This window comes from Olea europaea, chromosome 2 (genome assembly GCF_002742605.1).
Source record: "Olea europaea var. sylvestris chromosome 2, O_europaea_v1, whole genome shotgun sequence".
Taxonomy (NCBI): Eukaryota; Viridiplantae; Streptophyta; class Magnoliopsida; order Lamiales; family Oleaceae; genus Olea; species Olea europaea.
The window spans coordinates 2,989,663-3,015,274 of NC_036238.1; the positions used below are offsets into that span (position 1 = coordinate 2,989,663).

The 25,612-nt window shown below is 35.7% G+C and overlaps 1 protein-coding gene across 3 annotated transcripts; it reads left to right on the top strand.

The window, feature by feature from the left end:
- The first annotated feature begins 590 nt into the window (after window positions 1–590).
- On the top strand, window positions 591–24,273 carry LOC111408776 (ABC transporter I family member 11, chloroplastic). 3 transcript variants are annotated; one of them, XM_023038555.1, is made up of 11 exons: window positions 591–753; window positions 865–928; window positions 1,839–1,918; window positions 2,355–2,406; window positions 2,514–2,647; window positions 17,340–17,454; window positions 17,582–17,668; window positions 17,870–17,918; window positions 19,303–19,387; window positions 20,467–20,597; window positions 24,254–24,273. In XM_023038555.1, the coding sequence occupies exons 1-10, from the start codon at window positions 680–682 to the stop codon at window positions 20,543–20,545; spliced, it is 819 nt and encodes a 272-aa protein (XP_022894323.1). In that variant the 5' UTR covers window positions 591–679; the 3' UTR covers window positions 20,546–20,597; window positions 24,254–24,273. The 3 variants fall into 3 exon arrangements, with proteins under 3 accessions (XP_022894323.1, XP_022894319.1, XP_022894331.1); XM_023038551.1 differs by lacking the exon at window positions 24,254–24,273 and adding an exon at window positions 21,140–21,563; XM_023038563.1 differs by lacking the exon at window positions 24,254–24,273 and adding an exon at window positions 21,140–21,563 and having other exon boundaries at window positions 871–928.
- Window positions 24,274–25,612: the final 1,339 nt, after the last annotated feature.

Here is a 25,612-nt window from a genome sequence, read left to right on the forward strand (position 1 = left end):
ATATATATATATTTGTGAAAGTCTCCAAAAATCTCGTGATTAATGAGAGACAAATTTTAAGATTCTATATGAGTACTTTTTGCTTAAAATTTAGTATTCCAAAGACTTTTATAGAAGTCTCCAGAAGTCATTAAAATTTTAATACCTCAAGATTTATAGAGACTTTTAAAAAGTTTCAATTGAATATATCGTAACTTTTAAAAACTTTTTAAAAGTCTATAAAAGTCTTAATTGAATACACCGTGACTTTTAGAGTTTAGAGAGTCAAAAAGTTTCGATTGAATATTTTTGAACTTTTTAAATTTCAAAAAATTATTAAAAGTTTCAATTGAATAGCCCGTAAAAATAAAGTTATTACTAATTTTACTTTTTGTAAATAAGAGCTTGTTTGGGAGTGATTTTGAGAATTGATTTTTTGATCGTTAGGAGAAAAGTGGGGTCCACCTGTGAGAGAAGAAGTCAAATATGACGGTTGAAATAGTGAAATAACGCTCAAAAAATCAATTTTTTTTGTGAAAAAATTGGGCCCAAACAGGCTCTAAATAAATTATTCTAAAATTTTCTGATTTGCAACTCTTTTTAACCTTAGCAAACATGGTCTTGTACCACGTGCCGGGTTCCTATCCAGGGGCTCTTCGGCGGTAGCATCATCCCAAACCGCGCAGAAGAGAATCAGAGGATGGCGGGTGTTGTGCTTCCTTATTTGCCTGTAACCAAACCCTCAACCGTCTTCAAAACTCCAACATATCCGAGGTTTGCTCTTTCAATCTCTTACTACTCCGATCGATTATCGACCACTGAATTCTTCGGCATCCAGTTGACCCTGTCACTATTATATGTTTTTTTAATCGGCGGTTTGTCCAATCGCAGTTCAAATTTAAGAATATTTCGACAGAGCAAAATTTCCTGCGATTATTCATGCTTTGAAGTAAGTGTGAAGTTTAATTTTAATACACTTCGTGATTATAAATACTGCTGCTCTAGTATTTCTTCTAGCTTTGAACCGTATGACGAGCTAATTGTATCCCACATTGCTTGTGAAAGGCCTGCCTTGTGGGGTTATAACCAGCTGGTTTTTTTAAGGGTTAGTTCTACCAATGTAGTTGTTACATAATTACAGTATCTTAAAATATGTTGTAGTCCATCTCAATGGATTAGTGCCGCAGTTGTACATATCAAGTATCAACTAATGACAGTAGAAATATAATCAAAATTTGGAAGCAAATGCCTACTTTTTGTAAATCATAAGATTAGTGAGTTCACTTTTAATTCTCACCCGAAAATTCACGAAACATATGAACCCTTTGTAATTGCAAATGAACTATCTAGTCTGTTTACGTTTAATGATAGCATTTAACTTCAAATGAAAGGGTGGGAGGATATTTGATATTAATCAATTTTATGCTGTGTTTTCTGGTATGTGATTTAAGTTGTCTGATACTCTATGATATATCTTTCTAAATGTATTTTGAGAGGCCATTTTTCAAATCGTGACAACGCAAGAGGTGATTTGTCATTCATGTTTGCATTATTCTTAACCCTAAGATGGACATGCATGCTGTTTTTACTGTTTCGACATGTTACTCTTACATCTGGTTTTAATGTTATTGACATCTACTTTCCTTCATACATGTACACTCTGCAGACTTAAACTCTAGACTGTTGATGCCCTCTGCAGCAATCATTTGCTGATGTCTCTGTTTTTTTCCTTATTTGTATTCATCAGTTTAAGATTTCCTTTCTTTTTTTCAAGTATGTGTTAGTTGTTTATTTTATAGTTTCTGTGTTGATAATTGTTGTTGGAACACTTTTAAGTGCTCTCTTCTTCTTTTTCCCAGATAAAAGACGTTAGCTATCAATCACCAGGGACCAAGGTCAATCTTTTGAATAGAATAAATTTCTCCCTTCCTGAAAAAAGGTACTTTCATTTCATTTTGTCATAAAGAAGTACATATATTTATAAAGTAAATATAAATTTTTAACTTTCTCTTTGCATTTTGCAACTGGTATTGTCCGAATTTTAACAAGAGGAACCACATCAATCCATCCCGAACTTGGTGGTTAAACTTTACGGTAATGAAATTGTAGGGGAGGTCTTGTGGAAAAATAGCTCGCTTGGATTATAAAAAGTTTAACACCTCTTGTTCTTATTCCTTTCTCAACAAAAAATGTAAAATTTAAAATATCTTATTTTTGACTATGAACTGTAGTAAGTTCGTTTGATTTCTATGTCAAATTGAACTGAAACACAGTTTATATTGAACCCACTTTTTTATCTTCTGGTGGCAGGGGTTTTATACTTACTAACGAGCTCCATATTGAAATAATTTGTATCTTATCATGCGCTTATGCAGCTTTGGATTGATTTTTGGACGGAGTGGAAGTGGGAAAACTACTCTTTTGCAGGTCCTCCTTTTGATCCAAAATTTGTGCTATGTTCACCCAACATTTCTGTATCTACTGATTTCCCTGCTGTCTTAAATTCTACTCAAATATTTGACGTTTTCATACAGTTGATTGCAGGGTTAAGTAAGCCAACATCAGGCTCCATCCATGTTCAAAGATATAATGATGATGGTCACCCAACTCAATCCCCTGAATTGTTATTGCCTGGAAGAGTAGGTATCGTTTTTCAGTTTCCTGAAAGGTATCACCTTCTCATGAAAGCATTGGAGACAATTTTAACCTTTTCCGTTTCATAAATTTTGGTTCTTTAACTTTATCCTAACTTGAAAAAAATGAACTTATACTGCATATTGAATTACAATTTGTTTATTCAACATTCTTGTTGCCTCTTGCACCTGAGGTCTAAAACAACTGATGAAAGTGCTAGGCTTACTTCCTTTTCCTTTCCTTTCTTATTTTCGGTTTTCCTCTCTATTTGTGTGTGCAAATGTTTTGCAAAGTGAAGGAACTTTTTCTCTATGACAATGGATATGAATATATATATATGGATAAGGATAATGGATTGATATTTTTCTTCCTTTTTCCAATCTCCACCGCCTCACCTCTTTTTTTTCTTCCATTTTTTTTTTCAATCTTGCTTCTACACATGTTTGGTCTATTGCATAAGTGTATGGTGATGATAAATGACAAGTGGGTTGATTATTGGGTAATAAGTGGCTACAAATTCTAGATTTACAATGGAAGTCTCTCATTTTCCAAATAATATAACTTAATCCCCCTACCTTTCATTAAAATCATATGATATGGACGTTTTACTGAAAACAGTGAAGTATTGCACAGGAAATCCAGATTGATCCCTCGACGTTTAAAAATTTATATCTCAAGCCATAAATATTCAAATTGAGTGATTCCTGCGGCCATATTTAGAAAACTCAAAGAGGAACACAGAAATATTTTTAGAGTCTCGAATGGATGTTTATAGAGTTAGAAACATCGTTTTGAAGTTGACCCCGAAGCTGTCCCGTTTCTGCCTTTTATCACTTGCAAAGAGAAGTTTCCTAAAAATTTTCTCTTAACACAACATGGAAGATATGATTACAAAATTTACTTTTAATACCATATTACATCATGTCATGTACATGTTTTTACATAATACCATAAGAAAACAGATGGAAAAATAGTCATCGAACAAAACATACAAAAGGAAACTTTCGATGCAAAACATCTTTGTCCTTAACCCATCATCGCTTTTGCCAACTAACTTCCATCAATCCAACGATCATGGATCTGAAAATTTAGTATAAAATACTATGAGTATAAGGAATACTCAGTAAGATACCATATTTGAATTTTATCATGATAATACTACACAAAAGAATGCAATCAAACACATACTTGCACCTTCCGGCTTGTCGGTGCCCTTCGGACTTGTCCTAAGGCATAAATAGATATCTAACTTTGTGGACTTGTCCACCATATGCATATTATGGCTTTTCATGCATAACTTAAGTATAAATATTACCATGGAATCATACCCCTTAAGCATGGAAAGTATCTTACCGTAAAACTTGAAGAAACTTCGATTGAAATATGAATTGAAAGTGCTAGGCTTTACTTCCTTTTCCTTTCTTATTTTCGATTTTCCTCTCTATTTGTGTGTGAAAATGTTTTACAAAGTGAAGGAAATTTTTCTCTATGACAATGGATATGAATATATATATATATATATATATATATATCCAATCTCCACCGCCTCACTTCCTTTTTTCTTCCATTTTCTATTTTTTTTTATCTTGCTTCTACACATGTTTGGTCTATTGCATAAGTGTATGGTGATGATAAATGACAAGTGGGTTAATTATAGGGTAATAAGTGGCCCCAAATTCTAGATTTACAAAGGAAGTCTCTCATTTTCCAAATAATATAACCTAATCCCCATACCTTTCATTATTAGCAAAGTGTATCCCAAATTTAAATTTGTATCCAACCTACATATTCAAATATTGTAGATTGTAAAATAAATCCCAACAAGATAATTTAATCATTTGGTCAATTGAAGTCCTAACAAGATAATCCACTTCATTCAAATTCAAACTTGACTTGAATTTCGACTACTAATAATCACTTCATGTATATATAACATTTAGCATTTCATGCTTGCATTCATTAGCTACATCTAGCATTAACCCCTACAAAGGTGGTGCCCCCTTTATTCTTATGGCCAAAAATAATATTGAAAATTAAATCGCTATCCTAAAAGAAATTTAAACGAGCATAAAATTTCGGAGTATTACAGAAACCCTAACCCAAATGGCCCCACGCCACATATAAAGCCACACCAATCTGGGATGCAAACCCAGATCACACCAAATCCAGCCACCATTCAGGCAGACGCGCCTGACCGGAGGACAGTGCAGGCGATTCCGATGCCGGAGGTCGGTCGGGGAGGAGCACGCGCCGGCGCCGGCGAACCAGAATGTCAGGCAGAATGTCCGCAGTCCAGTAACGATACCTATTTTGCCGTCTAATATGCCGTTCACACACAATCAGGGAAGGAAGTTTGTGGATGAATTCGATGTGGCCTCCAATCATCGTTTTCGAGTTGAGGCGAAGGAGTTTGCAATTTCTGTCACCAATCTTGGTGCTGTTAGATTGACCGAATGGGGCTTGAAGATATCTAATGCAATTAGCATGGAAAGGTTTGGTGCACTTTGGATGGTAAATATGGTGGATAAGTTGAGGGTGACTAGTAAGCAAGAGGAATTCATTTCTAGGTTCAATGAGTCATCAAGAACCTTCTTGGCACAGCGTTGTGCGAACAGCCGTGGTAGGTACTTGATGATAGCACAGTATGGGGATAGGCGTAGGAAAGGAGTTGTGATGGTGTCGGAAGGCGCGAATGGAGAAGGATGGGCATCAATCTCCCGGGTATTTCAAACTGTTGTTGATTCTTTTGTTGCTGGGGATAAGGCCAAACGTCGACCGGTGAATGAACGTAATCGACAAAGATTGACTTATGCAGACGTAACAGCAAACTTACATACATCGAAGCAGGTTGACCAGCGGATGCAACAGCAAAAGGAGATTGACTCTCAATGTCAGTGTAAACGAAGGTCAAGATTGTTGTTTGAATAGGGCTGAAATTATGGCCCGTATCCAGGAATTGAAAGGAGCGTTGGAGGAATTGATTAGGCTAGTGGGAAATGGGTATGAAATGGGTCCCAAGAAATTATGTTGTTACAAGTGTGGAGTAGGTATGGACGAGTATCCAGCTATTGGAAAACAAGCATCGGGATTGAATATGAAAGAATTGGCACATAATCAAGTAAAGCAGGGAAGACTCGAAATCACTTGCGAGTCTATTGATCGGATTGAAAAGGACGAGGGACATTCCAAATATGACAAAGGTGATGTCTTAGAGGGGTTGGATATGGTTGAGGTCAACGCGGGGACCAATGTAGACCGAGAGGTGGTACCTTTGTCTAAAGAAGGGGAGCCGAGTATGGTGAACTTGGAGACAGTAACGATGAGTGGAATGGACACAGTCCCATACGAAGATGGGCTTTTACTAGGCGACCAGGGACGAGGCATGTACTATCAGGGGTGATAGAGCACGACGTGACACCTTTGAGAACAAGGGTTGCGAACACATATAATAGAAGGAACTTTAAGTCAATGAAGGTAAGTGACTTGGGGACGGAAAAAGCACTGGTGTTGTAGGTAGATGGAGCCAAGAAAGGAGAAATAGAAAGTGATGTTATACAGGTGGAGGAAACAGGGGATTTGTTTGGATTCGAAGCTGGACACCCACCTTCGAACTGGGTTCTACAGAAAATTCAGGATTTCAGTAAGTTAATGGGCGTGTCTTGTGATGGATATGAAAATAGATTACTACAATTGTTTGAGATTTGGAGGCCAATAGGGGACAGAAGATGAGTAAACAAGAAGGTAAATCTAGAAGAAAGGGCGATCGTGAACTTAGGAGACTTGAATGGTCAGTTAATTATGATGGCAAGGGTGGTGAATCCAAGAATGGAGTACTAGGGAGGGATGCTGGACTGTTGAAATGATACCACAAATCATTAGCTGGAATGTAAGGGGATTTAATGAAGTTGGGAAAAGGATGGGTGTTTGACATCTGCTAAGGGGTTGGGGAGCGAATCTTGTATGCTTACAAGAAATCAAGATGGAGGTAATCTCGAGGGTGGTGGTTAGTAGCTTATGGGGGGTGGGGGGGACAGCATGTAGGGTTTTATTTTATGGGATCATCAGGGGTTTCTGGAGGCATATTAGTCATGTGGGACACCAGAGTGCTTGAGATGGAGGAGGTGAGTGTTGGATTGTTCTCAATTTCGATGTTCAGAAACATTGGGGATGGATTTCAGTGGATGTTCATAGGTGTTTATGGGCCTAACACTGAGGATAGTAGACGGGGCTTGTGGGATGAACTGGCTGGAATGATGGCTTGGTGGAATCTACCAACGTGTATAGGAGGTGACTTTAATGTGGTTCGATTTCCTATTGAGAGGTCGAACGGTGGGAGACTCACGAGGGCTCTGGAGGATTTTTCAGACTTTATAAGGGAGAATATGTTGGTGGATTTGCCTATGATTGGAGGAGATTTTACCTGGTCATCCAATCGGGATCAACCTGCTCTTTCTCGTATTGACAGATTCTTGATATGCGGAGAGTGGGAGGCTAAGTATTCAGATGTCATTCAGAGAAGATTGGGGAGGTTGTACTCTGATCATTTCCCCATTATGTTAACTGGGAACAGGACGGGTGGAGGACGAAGGCCTTTTAGGTTCGAGAAAATGTGGTTGAAAGTTGAAGGTTTTAGGGAGCAAGTATAGACTTGGTGGACATCTTACGATGTTAGGGGGTCTTCTAGTTTTGTGTTGGATCAGAAGTTGAAGTTTTTGAAAAGAGATTTAAAGAAATGGAATGAGGAGATTGTGGGCAATGTAAACTGTCGTAAAATTCAGTGTCTTTCCGAGATTGATGAGTTGGATAGGTGGGAGGAGAGTCGAAGGTTGGCTGGGGAGTAGAAGGAGAAACGTAGAGCATTAAGGGAAGAATTGGAGAGGTTGGTGGAGATGGAGGAGATTGCTTGGCGTCAGAAATCTAGGGTCAATTGGTTGAAAGAAGGAGATAAATGTACTAAGTTTTTTCACAGGATCGCTAATCGTAATAGGCGCAAAAACTCAATCACAGTGTTGGAAGTGGATGGGATAACTTATGAAGAACCAATCGAAAATAGAAGCCAATTGGTGAATTTCTATCAGAATCTATATCAAGAGCAGTTTGAGTGGAGGCCAGAGTTGGAAGGTTTGGATTTTTCTACTATCACGGAGGATGATGCCGGGTGGTTAGAGCGACCTTTTGAGGAGGATGAAATCAAGGAGGTAGTGCTTAGCATGAACGAGGATAAGGCCCCTGGACCGGACGGTTTCTCGTTCTCATTTTACAAGGCGTGTTGGGAGGTGGTGCGATCGGAAATTTTGGATGTGTTTACATATTTTTTTGAACGTGGTTGGTTCCAAAAAAGTTCTAATGCTACATTTGTTGTGCTGATCCCTAAGCAACCGGGAGCGACTGACATTAACGACTTTCACCCTATTAGCCTAATCTGTGGGGTGTATAAGATTATTGCGAAAGTCCTGGCGAACAGATTAAAGGAGATGCTGGGGAAAGTAGTGTCTAAGTTTCACAATGCTTTCGTAAAATGTCGCCAGATTTTGGACTCTGTGCTTATAGCGAATGAATGCATTGATTCAAGATTGCGTTTGCGAATTCCCGGGATGCTATGTAAGCTCGATATTCAGAAGGCATATGATTATGTGAACTGGGGGTTCCTTTTATATATGCTTAGGGGGTGCGGCTTCGGGATAAGTGGTGTAAATGGATTCAGTTTTGTATTTCTACTGTTTCGTTCTCAATCATGGTCAACGGAACGCCGGAGGGTTATTTTCGGAGTAGTAGAGGATTGCGGCAAGAGATCCACTATCTCTATTGCTTTTTGTTATTGTGATGGAGGCTTTCAGTAGGATGTTTGAAAGAGCTGTGGCAGAGGGATTGGTAAGGGGCTTTAGGGTTGGCCAATTGCAGGTGTCTCATTTGCTATTTGCAGATGACACCTTGATCTTCTGTGATGCGGATGATGAACAATTCAGGAACCTGCGTCGTTTTCTCTTATGTTTTGAAGCGGTGTCTGGATTAAAAATCAATTTGGGGAAATCTGATGTTATTCCAGTTGGGGAGGTCACTAACGTGGAGGAGTTGGCTGGCATATTGGGATGTAGGATTGCACAATTGCCCATGTTATATTTAGGCCTTCCGCTAGGGGCACGGTCACATATCTAGAATGGTATTATGGAAAGAATGGAGAGGAGGTTAGCAGGGTGGAAGCGTATGTATCTTTCTAAGGGAGGCCGACTTACCCTTATTAAATCCACTCTCTCAAATCTCCCCACTCACTTTTTGTCATTGTTTCCTATTCCGGTTGCAGTGGCAAATAGATTAGAGAGATTTCAAAGAGAATTCTTGTGGACAGGGTTAGGGGAGGAGAGGAAAATGCATTTGGTTAATTGGGGTACTATTTGTTTGCCTATGAGGATGGGGGGTTTGGAGTGAGGAGCCTTGTTTTGTTTAATAAGACTTTATTGGGCAAGTGGTTGTGGCGATTTGGAGTGGAGAGGGAGAGCTTTTGGAGAGAAATCATTGGGGCAAAGTATGGTGTGATGGAGGGGGGTTGGTGTACGGTTGAGGGTCGTGGCTCCTATGGGGTGAGTTTGTGGAGGTATATCCGACGGGGATGGAGTGATTTTAAGGACAAACTAAATTTTGTGGTGGGAAATGGCACTGATATTAGATTTTGGGATGATAATTGGTGTGACGATCAACCGTTAAAGGAAGGATTTCCCTTATTGTACCGCATTGCGTTAGAGCCTGCTGCTATGGTAGGTGATGTACTTGACATCCATAATGGGGGCTATAGTTGGAATATTACTTTTGAGAGTGGTTTACAAGATTGAGAATTGGAAGATTATTCGTTGTTTTTGACCGCTCTGCATGAGATACAAATTCGGGTAGGAGAGAGTGATTGTAGCAGGTGGAGGTTAGCTCGAGATGGTATTTTTTCAGTCCGCTCATACTTTCAATCCCTTTTGGGATTTGTGAAGAATTCATTACCTTGGAAGATGGTGTGGCAAAGTAAATTGCCTCCATGGGTAGCATTTCTATTGTGGACAGTTATGAGGGGGCAGGTGTCAACGGTGGATAATTTTCGACGAAAAGGATTTTATGTAACCGAGTGGTGCTATATGTGCAAGAAGGATGGAGAGACGATTGATCATTTATTCATTCATTGTGATGGTGTGCGTTGGCTTTGGAACAGTATTTTGGCTTCTCAATCAATGGATTGGGTGTTACCTAGGCGTATAGAAAACTTGGTGTGGGCATGGAGAAGAAAATTTCGCGATAAGGATAGCAAACTTCTATGGAATCTTATCCCGGGATGCATTGTATGATGCATACGGAGAGAACGGAACGATCGATGTTTCAAAGACCAAACAAAGACAACAGAGCAGATAAGAGAATTATTTTACTTGACTTTGTATACTTGGTTTAATGTAGTGGCTAAAAATCCTGTTGTAGGGTTGCCTAATTTCTTGTTGTTCCTTTCATGCTTAAAGTGATTATATACCCCCGTGTACTCTCTTTTAAGGAATAAAATTCTCCGATTACCTATCCAAAAAAAAAATATATATATATAAAAATAGGCATTGACGTGTAAATTAACTTAGCGGCTAGACCATGCTACACTACTAACATCACATATAAAATTGGGTATTTATAAAATCATTATTTTATAAAATCAAGTTATTTCCTTAAAACACACACATATATTCACAAAATATGTGCAGCTGGGTTGTCACATTTATATAGCCTCAAAAGTGCATCTTATATGCAAATATTACAAATTCAGTGCTAGTTATAAACACACAAATACAGGATAAAACTTGTACAAAAAGATCCCAACTTGAAACTAACAACTTATCAAAATATTGATTTGCAAAATAAAAACTGCACAATTACCTAAAAGTGGTTCGGTCGAAAGTTCTCTACTGTCCATGTATCACCGTACATTTTCACGCAAGGGTTTTGCCTCTTAATGCTCGACCACTCTCTTGGTCTTTATAAAAACCAAACCAGGATGGTTCGGTTAGTAGGACCAAACATCAGTTTCTATAATACGATACTATTCTTTTCGTCACTCGACAATGTCTACTTGCGCCCCACCATCTCAAAGGTCTCATGCTCCATTATTTGAAATGAAAGTCATAATAAGGCGTTAAATATTGACATTTAGTGAGATAATTTCGGTGATCGAGTGATCTTGCACATAATTTCATTTTTATCTGTTAGGAGTTAATTTTTTAAAGAGCTCTTGTACATTGAGTGCTCAAACTAGTCTTTAGGCCACGCACGGACCTGTTGGCATGAATAATTGAGACCCTGTTTGAGCTCCATTATCCCAACACATATTTTTCTTCGAACTCATTTTCAACCACACATTCTTTGAATAAAATAATATATACGTAAACCTAATTTTTTTTCCTACTTTTTAATCACAATTTAAAAAAAATCACTATTACGAAACTCATTATTTGTTAAAAATAGGGCTCAAACTAGGGTTGTACAAAAAAATTTTGAAATCGCAAACTGAACCAAAACTATTGGTTCGGTTCACGTGGACTCGCGATTTTTTCCCCTGAAATCGAACCAAACCGTTTCAAAATGGTTTGATTTAGATTTAGATTTTCAAAAATCACACAAAACCAAACCGAACCGTTTTTAAATTTTTTAATTACGATATTAATTTTACTAACTTATAAATTTTACAATGTTCACTTTTTAGAAAATATACCATTTTATCAATACAAATTACAAACAGCTCATTTAAATAATCATAGAAAGTAAATTAGGTTCATTATTATTGGTCCATGGTTTAACAAGTTCACAACACATATCCTCACCTGATGTCTAAACTAAACTAAAATTATTCCCAAATCATATAAAATGAAAAAAAAAAAAACATATTTTCGAAAATTCAAATCATTATTCAACAAAACTAAGGTAATAAATCATGTCCAAAGTTTCAGAAGCCCTAATATAAACTCTCATTTTCCAAACATTTGACGCATGTTTGCCACTGCTAAATGAATCGCTAGTTGCATTTTGCCCATTAGTCTGCTAATTTCTATTTGAATTCTCTCTCTCCTCTCTCTCGGTAAGTCTTAGATTCTTATTCAAGCCATTTTTCTGTTCTTTCTTTTATTTGTTGTTTTTGAATTTATTATCCACTTGTGAGTTGTGATTTGGATAAAAAATTGACTGTTTGTGTTCTTAGATGATTGATGAACTTGTTCATATTTTGTAAAGAACGAAGGATAGAGTGTACTGATTGTGTGAAAATATTAAAGTTCACTAACCTGTACTACTACCTTCTACTTTTATAAAGTAATTAATGAAATTTATTAATTCCAAGTAAGTCTAAACTCTATCAATCTTTGTATATCTAAACATATCATGTTCAATCATTATTTAACATCTTACTAGCAAGACGAATTGAATTTTAACCAAACTATAATAGCAGAATATGACTCGATGTTTATCAACCACTATGTGATAATATGAAAGTAAAACAATAAAAGGTAAATAAAAATGAAGAAAGATATATTTGTCGAAAATAATTTATTCATAGGTTTCATGGTAAATATGAATTTGATTTTACAATTAACATTATTATTTCTCGTTTAAACTTATATGTTAACTTATGTTAAATATATTACTATAATGTTGATAGGTAAATCGCGAATTAAAATCGAACCAAATCGTAAATTATGGTTTGGTTTGAAAAATAAAATGGCTTGGTTTAATTTGGAATGGTCTGAGTTGACAATATAACGCAAACTGCTGAAACCAAACCACATTCATCCCTAGCTCAAATGGGGGCTGAATGAGCCACACAAGAACTAACCAATTGTTACCACAAGACATGAACTGAAATAAGGCCTCTGTCATCCCTTGGTGTACAAATCTTTTAAAGAACTTTCAATCTTTTGAAAATTTAGGAATTGGCAAGTAATACAAGTGAAACAAGGTTACCATTTAAATCACTTTTTACAAACTGCAAAAGTTACTAATGTACCTTAATCAAAGAATGCATAAAAGTAAACATATAATGAAATCACTAGCACTAGTTTTGTTGATGAAACCTTCATGAAATTAATAGATTTAAAGTGTTAATATCTACTTAAGTAAATACTTATATTAACTTGTTGGTAGAAAGCTCAATTATCCTAAAGAAAAGAGAGGAATACATTTTCTCAAATAACTTTTGAGTATGGTTTTCTTACCCCCATCCTAGAGTAATAATATCCTTGATACTGGGTATTAGGACCCGTATATTCTTTGTAATAAATATGGAATTTTTCAATTTTTAGATAAAAGATCGAATTTTCGATCTTTCTTTCATCGAACGATAGAGGGATACACTGTATTGATTATAGTTCATCAACCCTCTTTAACTTGACTCAAAATGTGAAGAATTTAGAAGAAAATAATAAGAATACTTTGCTAGATTTTCTACCTTAATAGAAATTTTCAAGAATTTGCAATAAATATATACTTGAAAGATGATTTTGAAATCTTAGAGCTCTCATCCACTTTGAGCATGTAAGAAGTAATTTTACATAGAGTATATTTTCGATATTAGACCATGTTTGAAAGAAGGATAATCCAACATAATATTTTGGTCCGCTAAAGATTTATCTAACAAAAATTTTTCAATGATTATCCACATGTGCATCTTGATGTTGCCATAAGATTTTTCATATTTTGTCGTGTATTTTGTCTTGTTAAGAAAACATTATTTATCCCACTAACATATCTATCAATTGATATTATGTTGGATTATAATAAGGCAAATACGTATATACTACCATTTATTCAAACGAACATACGTGGTGGCAACCACTTCCATTTATCGAACTCTTTTGCCTTCAATTTCTTTTTTATGTAAACAAATATATCCCTAAAATTGTACCACTAAATCAATTTAGGGTTTTAACATTTTAGTGCCACTAAAAATTTTATCCACTAAAATTTTAATTCACCAACTTTCAACTCTACATGCATAGCCGTTCGAAACTCCAATTTGTGCAAGAAATCAAAAGTAAATGTGTGCCATGTGTCCATGGATTCAATTAACCAAAAATCCTGTTTTTCTTTGTATCAACAAAAATAATATTTTTGAAATAACCTTTCATCGAAAATTCTTGCATAAAACATTTTTATCAAGATTGTGACTCGAGCTTTCTAATGAATTTTGATTCGTCAAAAATGGATATATGTAACTTCTAAAAATTGCATCCGAGCCAATTAAAATATTACAATTAATATATATGTGTGTGTGTGTCACGTGTCTATAAATTCATTGGTGAATTACTTAATTATGATTACTATTTTTATTATAAGAGCTCTCATATAGATAGGTTATTTCTAGTATTATCACCCTAAATCTAGGGTATTACCAACCTAATATCGTAAAATTTTCGTAGGACATTATCTTGAAATCATGGGGGCATTATAATTCTCTCCTCTTTTTGTAAGAATTTTGTCTTCGAAATTCACTTGAATAGTTTTGGATATTTTTCCAGCATAACATCTTTCTATTTCCATGTTCTCTTCTAATTACGCGCTCTTCCACAATACTCTAATTTCTTTATTCCGAAGTTGTCTTATCAAAAGATAAAATCTTAATGGGTTTCTCCTCAAATGATAAGTTGTCTTGAATATCCATAAGAATTTGATTGAGTATATGCGTTGTGTTTGGTATGTATATTTTGCAATATTGATATATGAACACATTGTGAATCTTACTTAGGGCCTATTTGGCATAACTTTTGAAAAGTTAGAAGAATATTTTAAGACCAAAAAACTGCTTTTGAACTCGTTCGATAATTTTGTGAAATTACATCTTCTAGTTAGAAGAGCTTTTAGATGAAGTTGGTCTAATGTGGCTCCCTTTAAAAGTACTTCTGGAATAAGCACTTTTAAAAATTAGTTTCCAAACAAAAATTAATGTAGTTTTGATCAAAAACTCTTCTAAAAGAAGTAAAAACAAGAGCAAAAGTAATATGTCTGGTAATTCCAACTCATAAGCTACTAGCCCAATTCTTTTCTTATTTTCAAAAAGTCTAATATACTTCAGTGTTAATTTTCCCTTTTTGGCAATTTGTGATTGGCCCTTAAGTGGTGAAACCTTTATAAAAACTTTGTCACCAATGTCAAATTATGCCATTTCTTGAAATCTCTCTTCGATTCAAAATCGTGGTGTAACGTGTATCCTTGCCTGCCGGTTCGCCAATCATGACGGTTCTAGAACCGCTAAGCCTACATCACATGCAACAATTGCCGCGAGCAAACATATTAATGACGAGGTCTTCTTGCTTTGTCAGCCGTCGACCTAAAGCGTATACTTCTATTTTTTTCTTTTAGCGATTTTTAGAAATAATCTATATTAATTTTTGAGGATTCATATTTCATTAAAAAGCTCGCGTCACGATCTCACCGAAAATGTTTCATGCAAAAGTTTTCGATGAATAGTAATTCTAAAAATCTTTTTTTTTTTTAACGGAGAAAAATGGGATTTTTGTTCAAATTGAATTCATGGACACATGGCATTTATTTTCGAGGTTTTCTCACATCATTTAATCATTGATAGATATGATAGTGAAATAAAATTGGATATTATAATAGGACTAATTAAAAATATCCATTGATAGATATGATAGTGAAATAAATAATATTTTCTTAGCGAGACAAAATTGAAAAAATCTTATGGCAATATCAAGGTGCATGTGGATAACCATTCAAAAATTATTTGGTAGATGAATCTTTAGTGGACCAAAATTTTATGTAGATTTATTCTTCTTCTTTGTATAAACTCACTTCTTTCATGTTCAAAGTGTGTGAGAGTTCTATTCAAAGTCATCTTTCAAGTTTAAATTATTGCAAGTTCTTCAGAATTTCTATTAAGACAGAAAATCTATCAAGGTATTCTTATTATTTTCTTCTAAATTCTTTACATTTTAAGTCAAATTAAAGAATGTCGATAAACTATAATCAATATAGTGTATGTCTCCATCGTTTGATGAAAGAAAGCTTAAAAATTCAGTCCTTTAGCCAAAAAATGAAAAATTCTAGATAATGGAGCTTGAGACCTTTGAGACGGTGAAGCGCAAGTGGAGATTGTCTCCCGGTCTCACTTCGCCTCTGTACATTTGTTCCATATCCTTTTAGAGGCTTCATCCCTGGAAAGTAAGACTCCAACTTTGCAACGATGATTTTTCCGAGTGTAGAGGCCTTATCTTTGCCTATGTATTAGCACCTCCGCTATGCAATGCCTCATCCTCACAATGGGACTGCATCGTCTCCATCATGCAAGGCCTCATCCTAGCTTATGCATCAACGTCTTTGCTATGTAATGCCCCGTTCTTGCCATACATCATGCTTCTGCTATGCAAGGCCTTATCCAATTATCAGGCCTTCGCCATGCAAGGTCTCTTCCTTGCTCATGCATTAGTGCTTCCTCCATGCAAGGCTTCATCCTCACCTATGCATCTGCGCCTTTGTATCAACTACAATACAATCTCATTCTCGTCGTTCGACGGGAGGGTTTGAAGCATACCAAAGGAAGCCTACTTTAAAACCTACAAGGTCGACTTCCCCATTCCTTGCATGAATACATTATCCAACATGCTAGCCCTTAGAATGGATGAACCATCTAACATGCAAGGTTGTTTTTATCGCCTTGGTAGGAGAAGCGTGAAGCATCTAAAAAGGAGCCCACCTTGAAACTAATAAGGCAAACTATGTTATTCCTTGCGTGAACGTACCATCTACTATGCAAGAAGCCCTTGACATGGATGAACCAGCCACCATGCAAGGAAGTCTTTGTCGCCTCAGTAAGAGAGGAGTAAAGCATCCATAGGGAGCCCAACTTGAAACCTATGAGGCTGACCATATTACACCGTATATGGATGCACCATCCATCATGTAGAAAGCCCTTGGCATGGATAAACATCTACTATAAAGTCTTTGTCGCCTCAATAGGAGAGGTGTGAATCACAAAGTTTGTGGAGTTCAACAGGCCAAGTTCTCAGGCTAGGAAAAGGACTACCAAGTTAGTTGCTACTCCCAACGCAACTACCATAGAAAATAATGCCATGTGGGTGTCGTTGAGGTCCGTCTTCCTGATCAGAAGAATCTAGGCCGAACCTCTCTTAGGAGACCCCTTCCAATGATCATCGTCTTCCACAAAGTGATGCTCACCTTGAAACCTACGAGGCTGATTTTATTATCCCCTGTATGGATGCACCATTCACCATGCAAGAAGCCATTGGCATAGATGAACCATCTACCATGTAAGGAAGTCTTTGTCACTTTGGCTAGAGGAGTGTGACTTGACCCTTGAAGTGCTCACAATAGCCCCCTATCACCAGAGAGACCATATGCTCTAACGGTTTTCTCCAAGTGTGTAGGAGAAAGGCTTTGTGGATGTGAGTGGAATTGAGATCTGTTGGCTATGTTATTCGCGCGAGAATAGAGGTCAACGTTATCCCCTTTGAATCTTCCATCTATTGGATTGCCAAGATTAAAGTAATTTTCTGTGGTATATATCTTAGTGTCTTTCACTCGAGGTTTAATTGTCACATTATCATATATTTCCTAGTGTGGATTTGCATCCATTATAATCCTAACTTATTTCTTCTCTTAGAAATTCATATTGAATCCTTGTTTGCTTCAGATTATATAATTATGTAATTGCAGTTTTGGTAGGGCATCTAATGCAATATATTGTGCAGGTACTTTGTTGCTGACAATGTTCTTGATGAAATCATATTCGGGTGGCCAAGACAAAGAGGTGGTGTGCAATTGAGAGAGCTTCTTGCTTCAAGACTCCAAAGAGCTATGACTTCGGTATATTAGACTGAAGAAGCATTCATTTTCTTTTGCTCCTTTATTTCTTTATTATTGATATTTTGATTTGTAGTATTGTTTCAAATATCGAATTTGACCAATGTTATCAAGCTAGTAAAACTTTCAGGTTGGTCTGAATGGAATCTCTTTGGACAAAGATCCACAATCTCTAAGTGGTGGCTACAAACGTCGACTTGCCCTAGCAATTCAATTAGTGAGATTCTTTCCTTTCTTGCTGATATCTTGTGTATGATAGTGTAATTAGAAAAAGGAAAAGAGTGGCATTCGCATGTGTGCATCCACGTGTATGTTTTTATTCCCAAGTGTGGATGTCCTATATGTGTAATGTCTTACGTCACAAGGTTGAAATTTGTTTTAGGTAATGATCACCTTAATGGTTTGTTATCTTGCTCAGGTGCAAACTCCAGACCTTTTAATTTTGGACGAGCCTCTTGCTGGTCTTGGTATGAAGATTTCTGTTATGCTCTTTATTATGTGATTTGTTTTGATCTTAAGCCATACTAATTGAGACACAAGGTATTTTGGTCTTTAAGCCTATTTGAGAAGGAAGGCAGTAAATCATATTTGTGACACATGGATCTTGATTTCCGTACTCAGCTATTGTCATGTTGAGATGCTTATTGAAGAATTGAAAATTTGATGATGTAGTACCTTCTTCTTTTCAGAGACCGTAAGTAATGAGTTAGAAACATAGGAGGTGGGAAAGGTTGGTAGCATTGCAATTATAGAGTAACTAATTAGATATAGTTGCTGTGAATAGGAAGCAAGATTTGAATAGGCACCTATTAAATTGGCAATTTTTACAAAATGGTTTTACTAGATCAGACCTGCTAAGAGTCTTTGTCCGTTAAAACAACATATTTACAAGATGAACCAAACAGAGATGTTGGCATTAAGTGTGGTCATACTACAATGGATAAAATAAGAAATAAGAATACACGTCAAACAAGTGAAGGTAGCACCTGTGTGAGCAAATTAAAGGAAGGATTACTTATTTTGGACATATTTTATTCAGACTTAATGAAGCTCTTATCTACAAGAGTGATGCCTAATAAAACATTTAGATGAATAAGAGGTAGACCAAAGTTAACATGGGTCTTGATATGGTTGCAAAAGATTTCTTTTTATTTTATCTTTTCTAGATCTTGTCATGGATAGAAGGGAGTGGCATAAAAATGATTCACAGGGGACATTGTTCCAGTCACTGATTCTCAGTTCTTTGGTAGCCAACACCAAATTTCTAGGGATTAGCCTTAGTTTGTTGTTATTGTCACAACTTGTTGAAAATGAAACATAGAACAAATATGCAATGTTCCTTGATTCAGTATCCACTAACCCATTGCAATAAACGGCACATGCTTAACCCAATGAATTCAAGCTTGGAAATGAGAGGTTATGTTGAAGACAATGATCTAAAATATGGAGAGATACACCGAAGTCTGATTAATTCCATTAGATAGATTAGGATACACTTTTGAATAATGCTACTTCTACATAATGATTTCCGTACAAATGAGGTGTCAAAAAGAGAGTGGGGAAGTTTTTTTATTTAGTTGAAGAAATTCTGATCCAATCATATCTGACAACATCCTATGTATGTAAACCATTATGTACATATAACACAACTGTACACTTTTTTGCAATTTGTGGAATTTGCTCTTAATTGCACCACAGCTGTACTATTTTTTGTCCATTTTTTCATATGTTGCTTGTAGTTGCACGAGCAAAGTAGTATGAACCTTTTTAGAAAAATATCAACTGATGCTTTTAACTTTATGTTGATTTAATACTCGCTTTAAAATTACTGAACATTTGTCTGTCTATTAGATTGGAAGGCCCGTGCGGATGTTGTTAAGTTGTTGAAGAATCTGAAGAAAGAGCTGACTTTGCTTGTTGTCAGTCATGACCTTAGGTGAGTTATAATCTTCGACATCTGTTTGTCTACCGGCTTACTGCCAATGTTTCTTCCTTTCCCTGCAAAAGCTTTTATCCTGCTGTAGATTTTCGAACTAGTTTGGTAGCTGATCTTCTTGATATAGGCGACTCCTTTTGTTTCTTGGAAACATTCACATAATTAACACGCTGTCATTGCTGCTGTTAACTCCTAGAGGCATAAAATAATAAATGGAGACCGCATTTTGTTGCAATCTCATAACTACCATATTGTCTGAAATTATGTGATCACGTTTCAGAGCTTTTTTATTTTTCAGCCTAAGTATGACGGTCATTTTTGACATGTGAATATTGCTTGATGTTGATACTTGATCTCAGGGGAGTATGCCCCTTTTAGAAGCATGATTTAGTTGTCCACATTGAAGTACACTTTGGGATGGGTACCTAGCAACTTAAGAGAAACCCAAAGGATAATATTCTATTACATTTATTTTTCTCATCACGGGCTACTGTTTTACTAGCAATTGTGGATCATATTTTATGATTACAAGGCCATAGTTGACAGGAAATTTACTTTGAAAGACAATATTACTTAGATGGTGAATGAAGTCTTTTCAAACTAAGAACCATTTTTCAGTTTTAGAAGTTGATCAGCCTGCTATAAATTGTTGAAACATCCTTGAAGAAATATCGTTAACAGATTTCTGTTTCATGGGATTTTAACTTAAAACTGACTTGGACACTTGACCAAATAAAGTGGTGAAAAGGGATTCATGTGTCAAACCTCAGCTTTATCAATAATAAGGTTCAGATTCATTTATGTTTGTTGTTGGTCTGGATGTTTGAAAGTATTATGACTAATGTTCTGTATCTAGCATTGGGTACTGGAATCACACCATGTCTTCGAACTTTTCAAATTATATTGCTTATCCTGTTCTTTAGTGGCACTTTCCAGTAGCATCAAACTATGTCATTAGTGCATGCTGATGAAATAAACTCCATATCTAGGCAAACAAATAATGCATGGAATTGCTATGTTATTTTAATTTTGCAGTTTTCGTATATCTACTAACAACAAATCTATATGTAAATTATCAGAGAGTTGGCCTCTCTTGTCGATCAATCCTGGAGGATGGAGATGGGCGGAATATTGAAAAGTGAACTCCTACCAATCTGATTTCCAGCAAGTTCTTTTCTCTACCTGATCAATTTATGATGCTAAGAGCGAGGTATAATTGTGCTTAGTTAGTTGCCTAGTTCCGTTCCTTGCAGATCTGTAAACACTGGAAAGGGTAGATGCACTTAAAAGTAAATATAGCTACCTACAGAAATATTGCATGATGATAGTAAAAATAGAAAGAATTATTCCAATGAATAATGCTATGTGTACACCTTAAGGTGTATACACAACCTTACACCCCCTCACATGGAGGGCCCCACACATATTTTATTGTGTGTGGGCCCCCTCCATGTGATGGGAGTGTAAGGACGTGTGTGCGCGGTTATTTACACGTTGCATTGTCCTATTACAATTACCTATATTAGATTCCCCCGGTGATTTTCCGGTTATGTGATAAGCATGTGCCCTTCAATATAAATGCAACATTCTAACCTATCAGATTCAAATTTATGACAGTTACACATGTTGAAGGTGTCAAAGATATGTGCAAAATGTTTTCTGCAGATTTATAATTCCAACATAAGCACTTGTTAAATTACACACGACAAGAACAGCTATATTTGATTCTTCATATTTTCTGTGTTCTTTCAGAAATAGACATTCTATTTAAAGAGCAATGTGCAAACATAGCATTGCAATCCATCACTCTGTTTCTTCACTGGAAAGCTCGCGGAGATTGGAGAAGATTGGGGAGGCTCTTATTTTATTTTCTCAATCTTGAATTCACACCTCACTCATAAATAAAGCTGCATATATGTAATACATTAACAAATAGCTATATTGACACTGAAATGGACGAGGACTTGTTTACCTTGCTTCAATTTTTTCTACCTCTACAGCTCCAAGACTAAGTCTTAAGGTGAAAACAAAAGGAAGAGTGAGATAATGTACTTAATTAGGATATGGTCGATCTACCACTGGTGACTGAAGTGACTTCCTGTTTTATATAATTAGATGCTAGGACTTGATGATGTTATGTTTGAATACGTGGGATGATACATCCTTTCCAAGTGCAGATGTTTCACTGTGTATATGTTTGTATGAAGTTCTTCTATATTATAAGTACATAAAGTAATATATTATAGAAAGATCTTTTGCCAAAGATATGACAAGAGTCATGCCAACCTATTTGTTCAACGCATCAGTGTCGATGTTTGTTTGCACGACTCTGTACTTGCAATTATTCAAATGTTTACGAAGCTGCAAAAATGGAAGCCAATCTTGATCGGCAGTTCTTATGAGAGTTAGTATGAGTAAACTGACCTCGGAGAGTTCCCTTTTAATTGGAATTGATTCAGCAGCATCTCCCTTAGAAGAAACAGTACTGCTGCTTGTTGTGGAATGGAAATTCTTAACCATCTTCTTCATGAAACGTGCTATATATCTTCCCCTTGCTTCTTTCTCTGATTCTACACATTTCCTGCTAGGATCATCATGGAGTACGTTCCTCCTAATGAGGTCCCCAAGTGATGTCTTTTCTTTTTGCCTCTACCCCACTCCCAGCTGGTTCAATTAAAAATCGAAGAGAGAATTTTGCAGAGGACATTGCAGAGTGTTTGTGTCCTCCAGAATCCACTCCTTCAATCTGCTTGTTAATGAGGGTTATAATACTTGCTTGACTACTCCTCTCTGAGGAATCATTGACTATCTCTTTTGCTCCAGCTTCAACAAACTTCTCCAGCTCATAGTTAATAACCTCGAGGTCATTGGTTGTTATCTCTGTCTCTTCATTAGTCAAATTCATACAAGGCACAGTAATACTTGGAGTTGGTGGATCTGTATTGGGTAGTTCCATACGAATGAGTCTTCTTGAAAAGAAACATCTGAATTGTCAGCTTCAATTTTATTTGAAGATTTTTAACACTTTGTGTTCGAGTGTGAAAATTTCTTGATTGGGTCTAGATAGTAGTGCTCATCAGAAAATGCCTGCACTGAGAGACTAGAGGAGGGTTTCCTGAAATCCAAAATGAAATGAATATTCTCATTAACAGTTAAATTTTGTTTCTCCTAAAATTTTTTGTATGACAATTATTGGGAAGGAGGGAAGCTGCTTGCTACTCATCTAGTTATGTCAAATTTTGACGGTTTGGTTTCTCCTGATATTTCCTCGACTTCATATGTAGCTTAGATTTTAATCTGTTGGCCACCTTTTCCAGGAGCATGTTAGGCTTTCTGCGATATTTGGAAGGCAATTTAATGTCTCAAAGACATTCCAGTATGACAGATTGTCCTTTAACTGCTGGTATAAGATTTGCAATCGTCTAAATGATTCCAAAGAGGAAGAAAAGAATAGAAGACAAAAAAATGAAAATCAAGTTTCAAGCCTTTCTGGACTTTGTTAAAGATAATTTGTGTCCTCAGAGAAGTTACCTGTTGTGAAATCCTTCAGCAGCTCTTTATTATTTTGCCTCAACTTACTGTGCATCCAACGTAGTAACTGCATCAAAATCAAAGTTAGAAATATTGATTCTTCCTTTTATCCCAAGTTTAGAAGATTTTGGAGTTACCTTCATATTGAACTCTGTATTGATGATTGATCAGAGATGGTCAAGTTTTATGCAGAAAAGATTGTTTAGCGTTGAAAGGAAATATGTAGATATTGCATGGACAAATCAGTAATAAAAGGGGAAAGTTAGCACTCGAAAAGATTGAAATGCCTTTACATAATGTTGTTCACAAATTGAAGCACCCGGGTTCCTAGAAGAGTCTGAGGTGGACTCGTGCAGAGAACAACATCGAGAAGGGTACAAGATTATGGTGGACAATTGCGTCAACATTGTATCGGTTGAGGAGTGGGCTTGATACCCACGTGGGTGATTATACATATTTTCTTGGAGTTGGTGGCATTGAGCTGATCGAACTTTAGTCAATACTCTTGTCCGAACACAATTGTTTCTTATGTCAGTTGTCAACTGGTAATTGGAAACCTATCATTCGAGAAACTCATGCAAATTAAAGGATGTAAACTGAACTGAATCGAGTTCAAATGACACGCTTCTGGACCTGAATCTATTTTTTATCAGGTAAGATGAGAACATGGATCATATGATACGTGTATATGGTGCTTTATTAGTTGCATATGGCACTTATGGATAAAAAGATAATTGATTCTTCACAGATATTTTTTCATTAGGGCCACCTCTAGCTCTTTGCTGATAATCTGATTTGTGATTTTTCTTGATATATCTATTCATCCTGAAGAACTGACCAAATAGAGTAACATATTCGCCCCCCAAAACCCATAAAATATTAGGCGAGCTTGTGTCGAACCGAAGATACTCTTGTCCATGCCTAATACTAAGTCACAATTTCACTTTCATTCTACAATCTCGTCTTCTAAGCCACCCCCCTTCGAATTTGTAATCTTGATTTCAATATGTTTGCCATGCGGTTACTGATTGTGTGTGTGAATTTTAGTGAGAACATATTCCTCTATTTTCATGAGAGCGTCAGCTTAAATGATGAGTGGTTAAAATACAGGTTTTCTTATGGGTTGGAAGATCCTAAGAGCTTATCACCAGAACCAAAAGTAGGAATTCGGATGGAAAAATGACATTTTTCATGAAAAAATATTGGCAATCAAACACATCCTAAGATTTTTTTACATCTTTTGAAGTTTTATAGTACGTTTTGACAAGAAATATTTTGTTGATGGGGTCATCTTGAAATTTGGTAATGCATAACAGTTTTTTTCTTTGATTGTAGAATAATTCTTTTGCGCACCAACCCATTTCCAGATTGATATCGAACCATTGTTCCTGATCTTGAATTTTATGTTCAAGAACCCCCTCACAACTATGGAAAAAGGCTTCTGGGTTGACAATATTGAGACCCGGAAGGATTTTTACGGCTTCCTTAATGGACCTGACTGCTATTGTATGTTCTTGACTCTACTCTGGTGGATATTTTCGAAGTCTTTGATAAATGGTTCACAAATTTGCCTTATATTTTTAACAAAATCGGGGCAACATAATTTACACTCCATAAAAACCTTTGCAGACTTGTTTTATCTAGAATCCTCCGAAAATTTACATAAGAATTCTAGACTTCTTTGAATAGAGGCAATGATTCCTTGATAAATTTCATGTCTTTAAAACTTAATCCTAGTTTGACATAAAATTATTTTCTTAGTGGAAATTGCTAAGCCATTTAACTCAATTGTTTTGAAAAAAATATATATATATATATATTTAGATGTTTGAAATGCAGTTTTAAACTTTGGGAATAAATTAGAATATTGTCTATATAAACAATTGAAAAGTTTTGATATGGATTAAAAATGTCATTTATGATCTAAATTTCAGAAGGGGTATTTTTTTAATCAAAATGGCATAACGTTCCATTCATATTGACCAAACGGATTATTAAATCAGTTTTGTATTTATCTCGCAGCGATCTGAATTTTTCAAAAATCAGAATTCATATCAAATTTTGAAAATATCATTGTCTTAGATATCTATTTAATGCCTTTCTTTTGAGATAAAGGATATCGAATCAATTGAAGGATTTTGTTTAAAGTCTATTTACTTTGATTGTAAACATGGAAAGCAAAACAACTTCAAGGCAGCTTATTTGGACGAATTAAATTCTTTTTCAATAAATCACTAATTTCTTTGACGCAATAATCAAGCAATTCTTTATTCATTTGGATCGGCCTTGATTTTGTGAAAATTCTTGATTCATTATAATCATAAATATATTTTAAAGAAATAATAATTTTCTTTCTATTTCGGAATGCATTTTGGAATGGTGAAACATATTTCCAATTCAATTCAATTCAGTTTGATTTTGAATTTATTTTATTCTTTTTAGATTTTTTATTCTTAAATTTGTTCCTCAATTCAATTATATTTAATTTATTCATTGAGAAACTTGATGTGTTGTTTTTTTTTACAATTAATACTATTAATTATTTTTTATATTGAAGCTTGTTTGAGAGCATTTATATCTTTGTAGGATGGTGGATTAGAAAATTTGAAAACTATTTCTTGATCAAAGAATTGTAGTTTTTAATCCATTTGCATTTGCTTGAAAATGATAAATTTGTAAAATAGAAGGTGTTCC

What these genes read in the sequence shown, in the direction of transcription:
- LOC111408776 (XM_023038555.1), top strand. Translation starts at nt 680, where the DNA reads ATGGCGGGTGTTGTGCTTCCTTATTTGCCTGTAACCAAACCCTCAACC. An exon ending in GGAAAACTACTCTTTTGCAG is followed by an intron (nt 2,407 to 2,513) that starts GTCCTCCTTTTG and finishes GTTTTCATACAG; the next exon opens with TTGATTGCAGGGTTAAGTAA. An exon ending in CGAGCCTCTTGCTGGTCTTG is followed by an intron (nt 17,919 to 19,302) that starts GTATGAAGATTT and finishes TCTGTCTATTAG; the next exon opens with ATTGGAAGGCCCGTGCGGAT.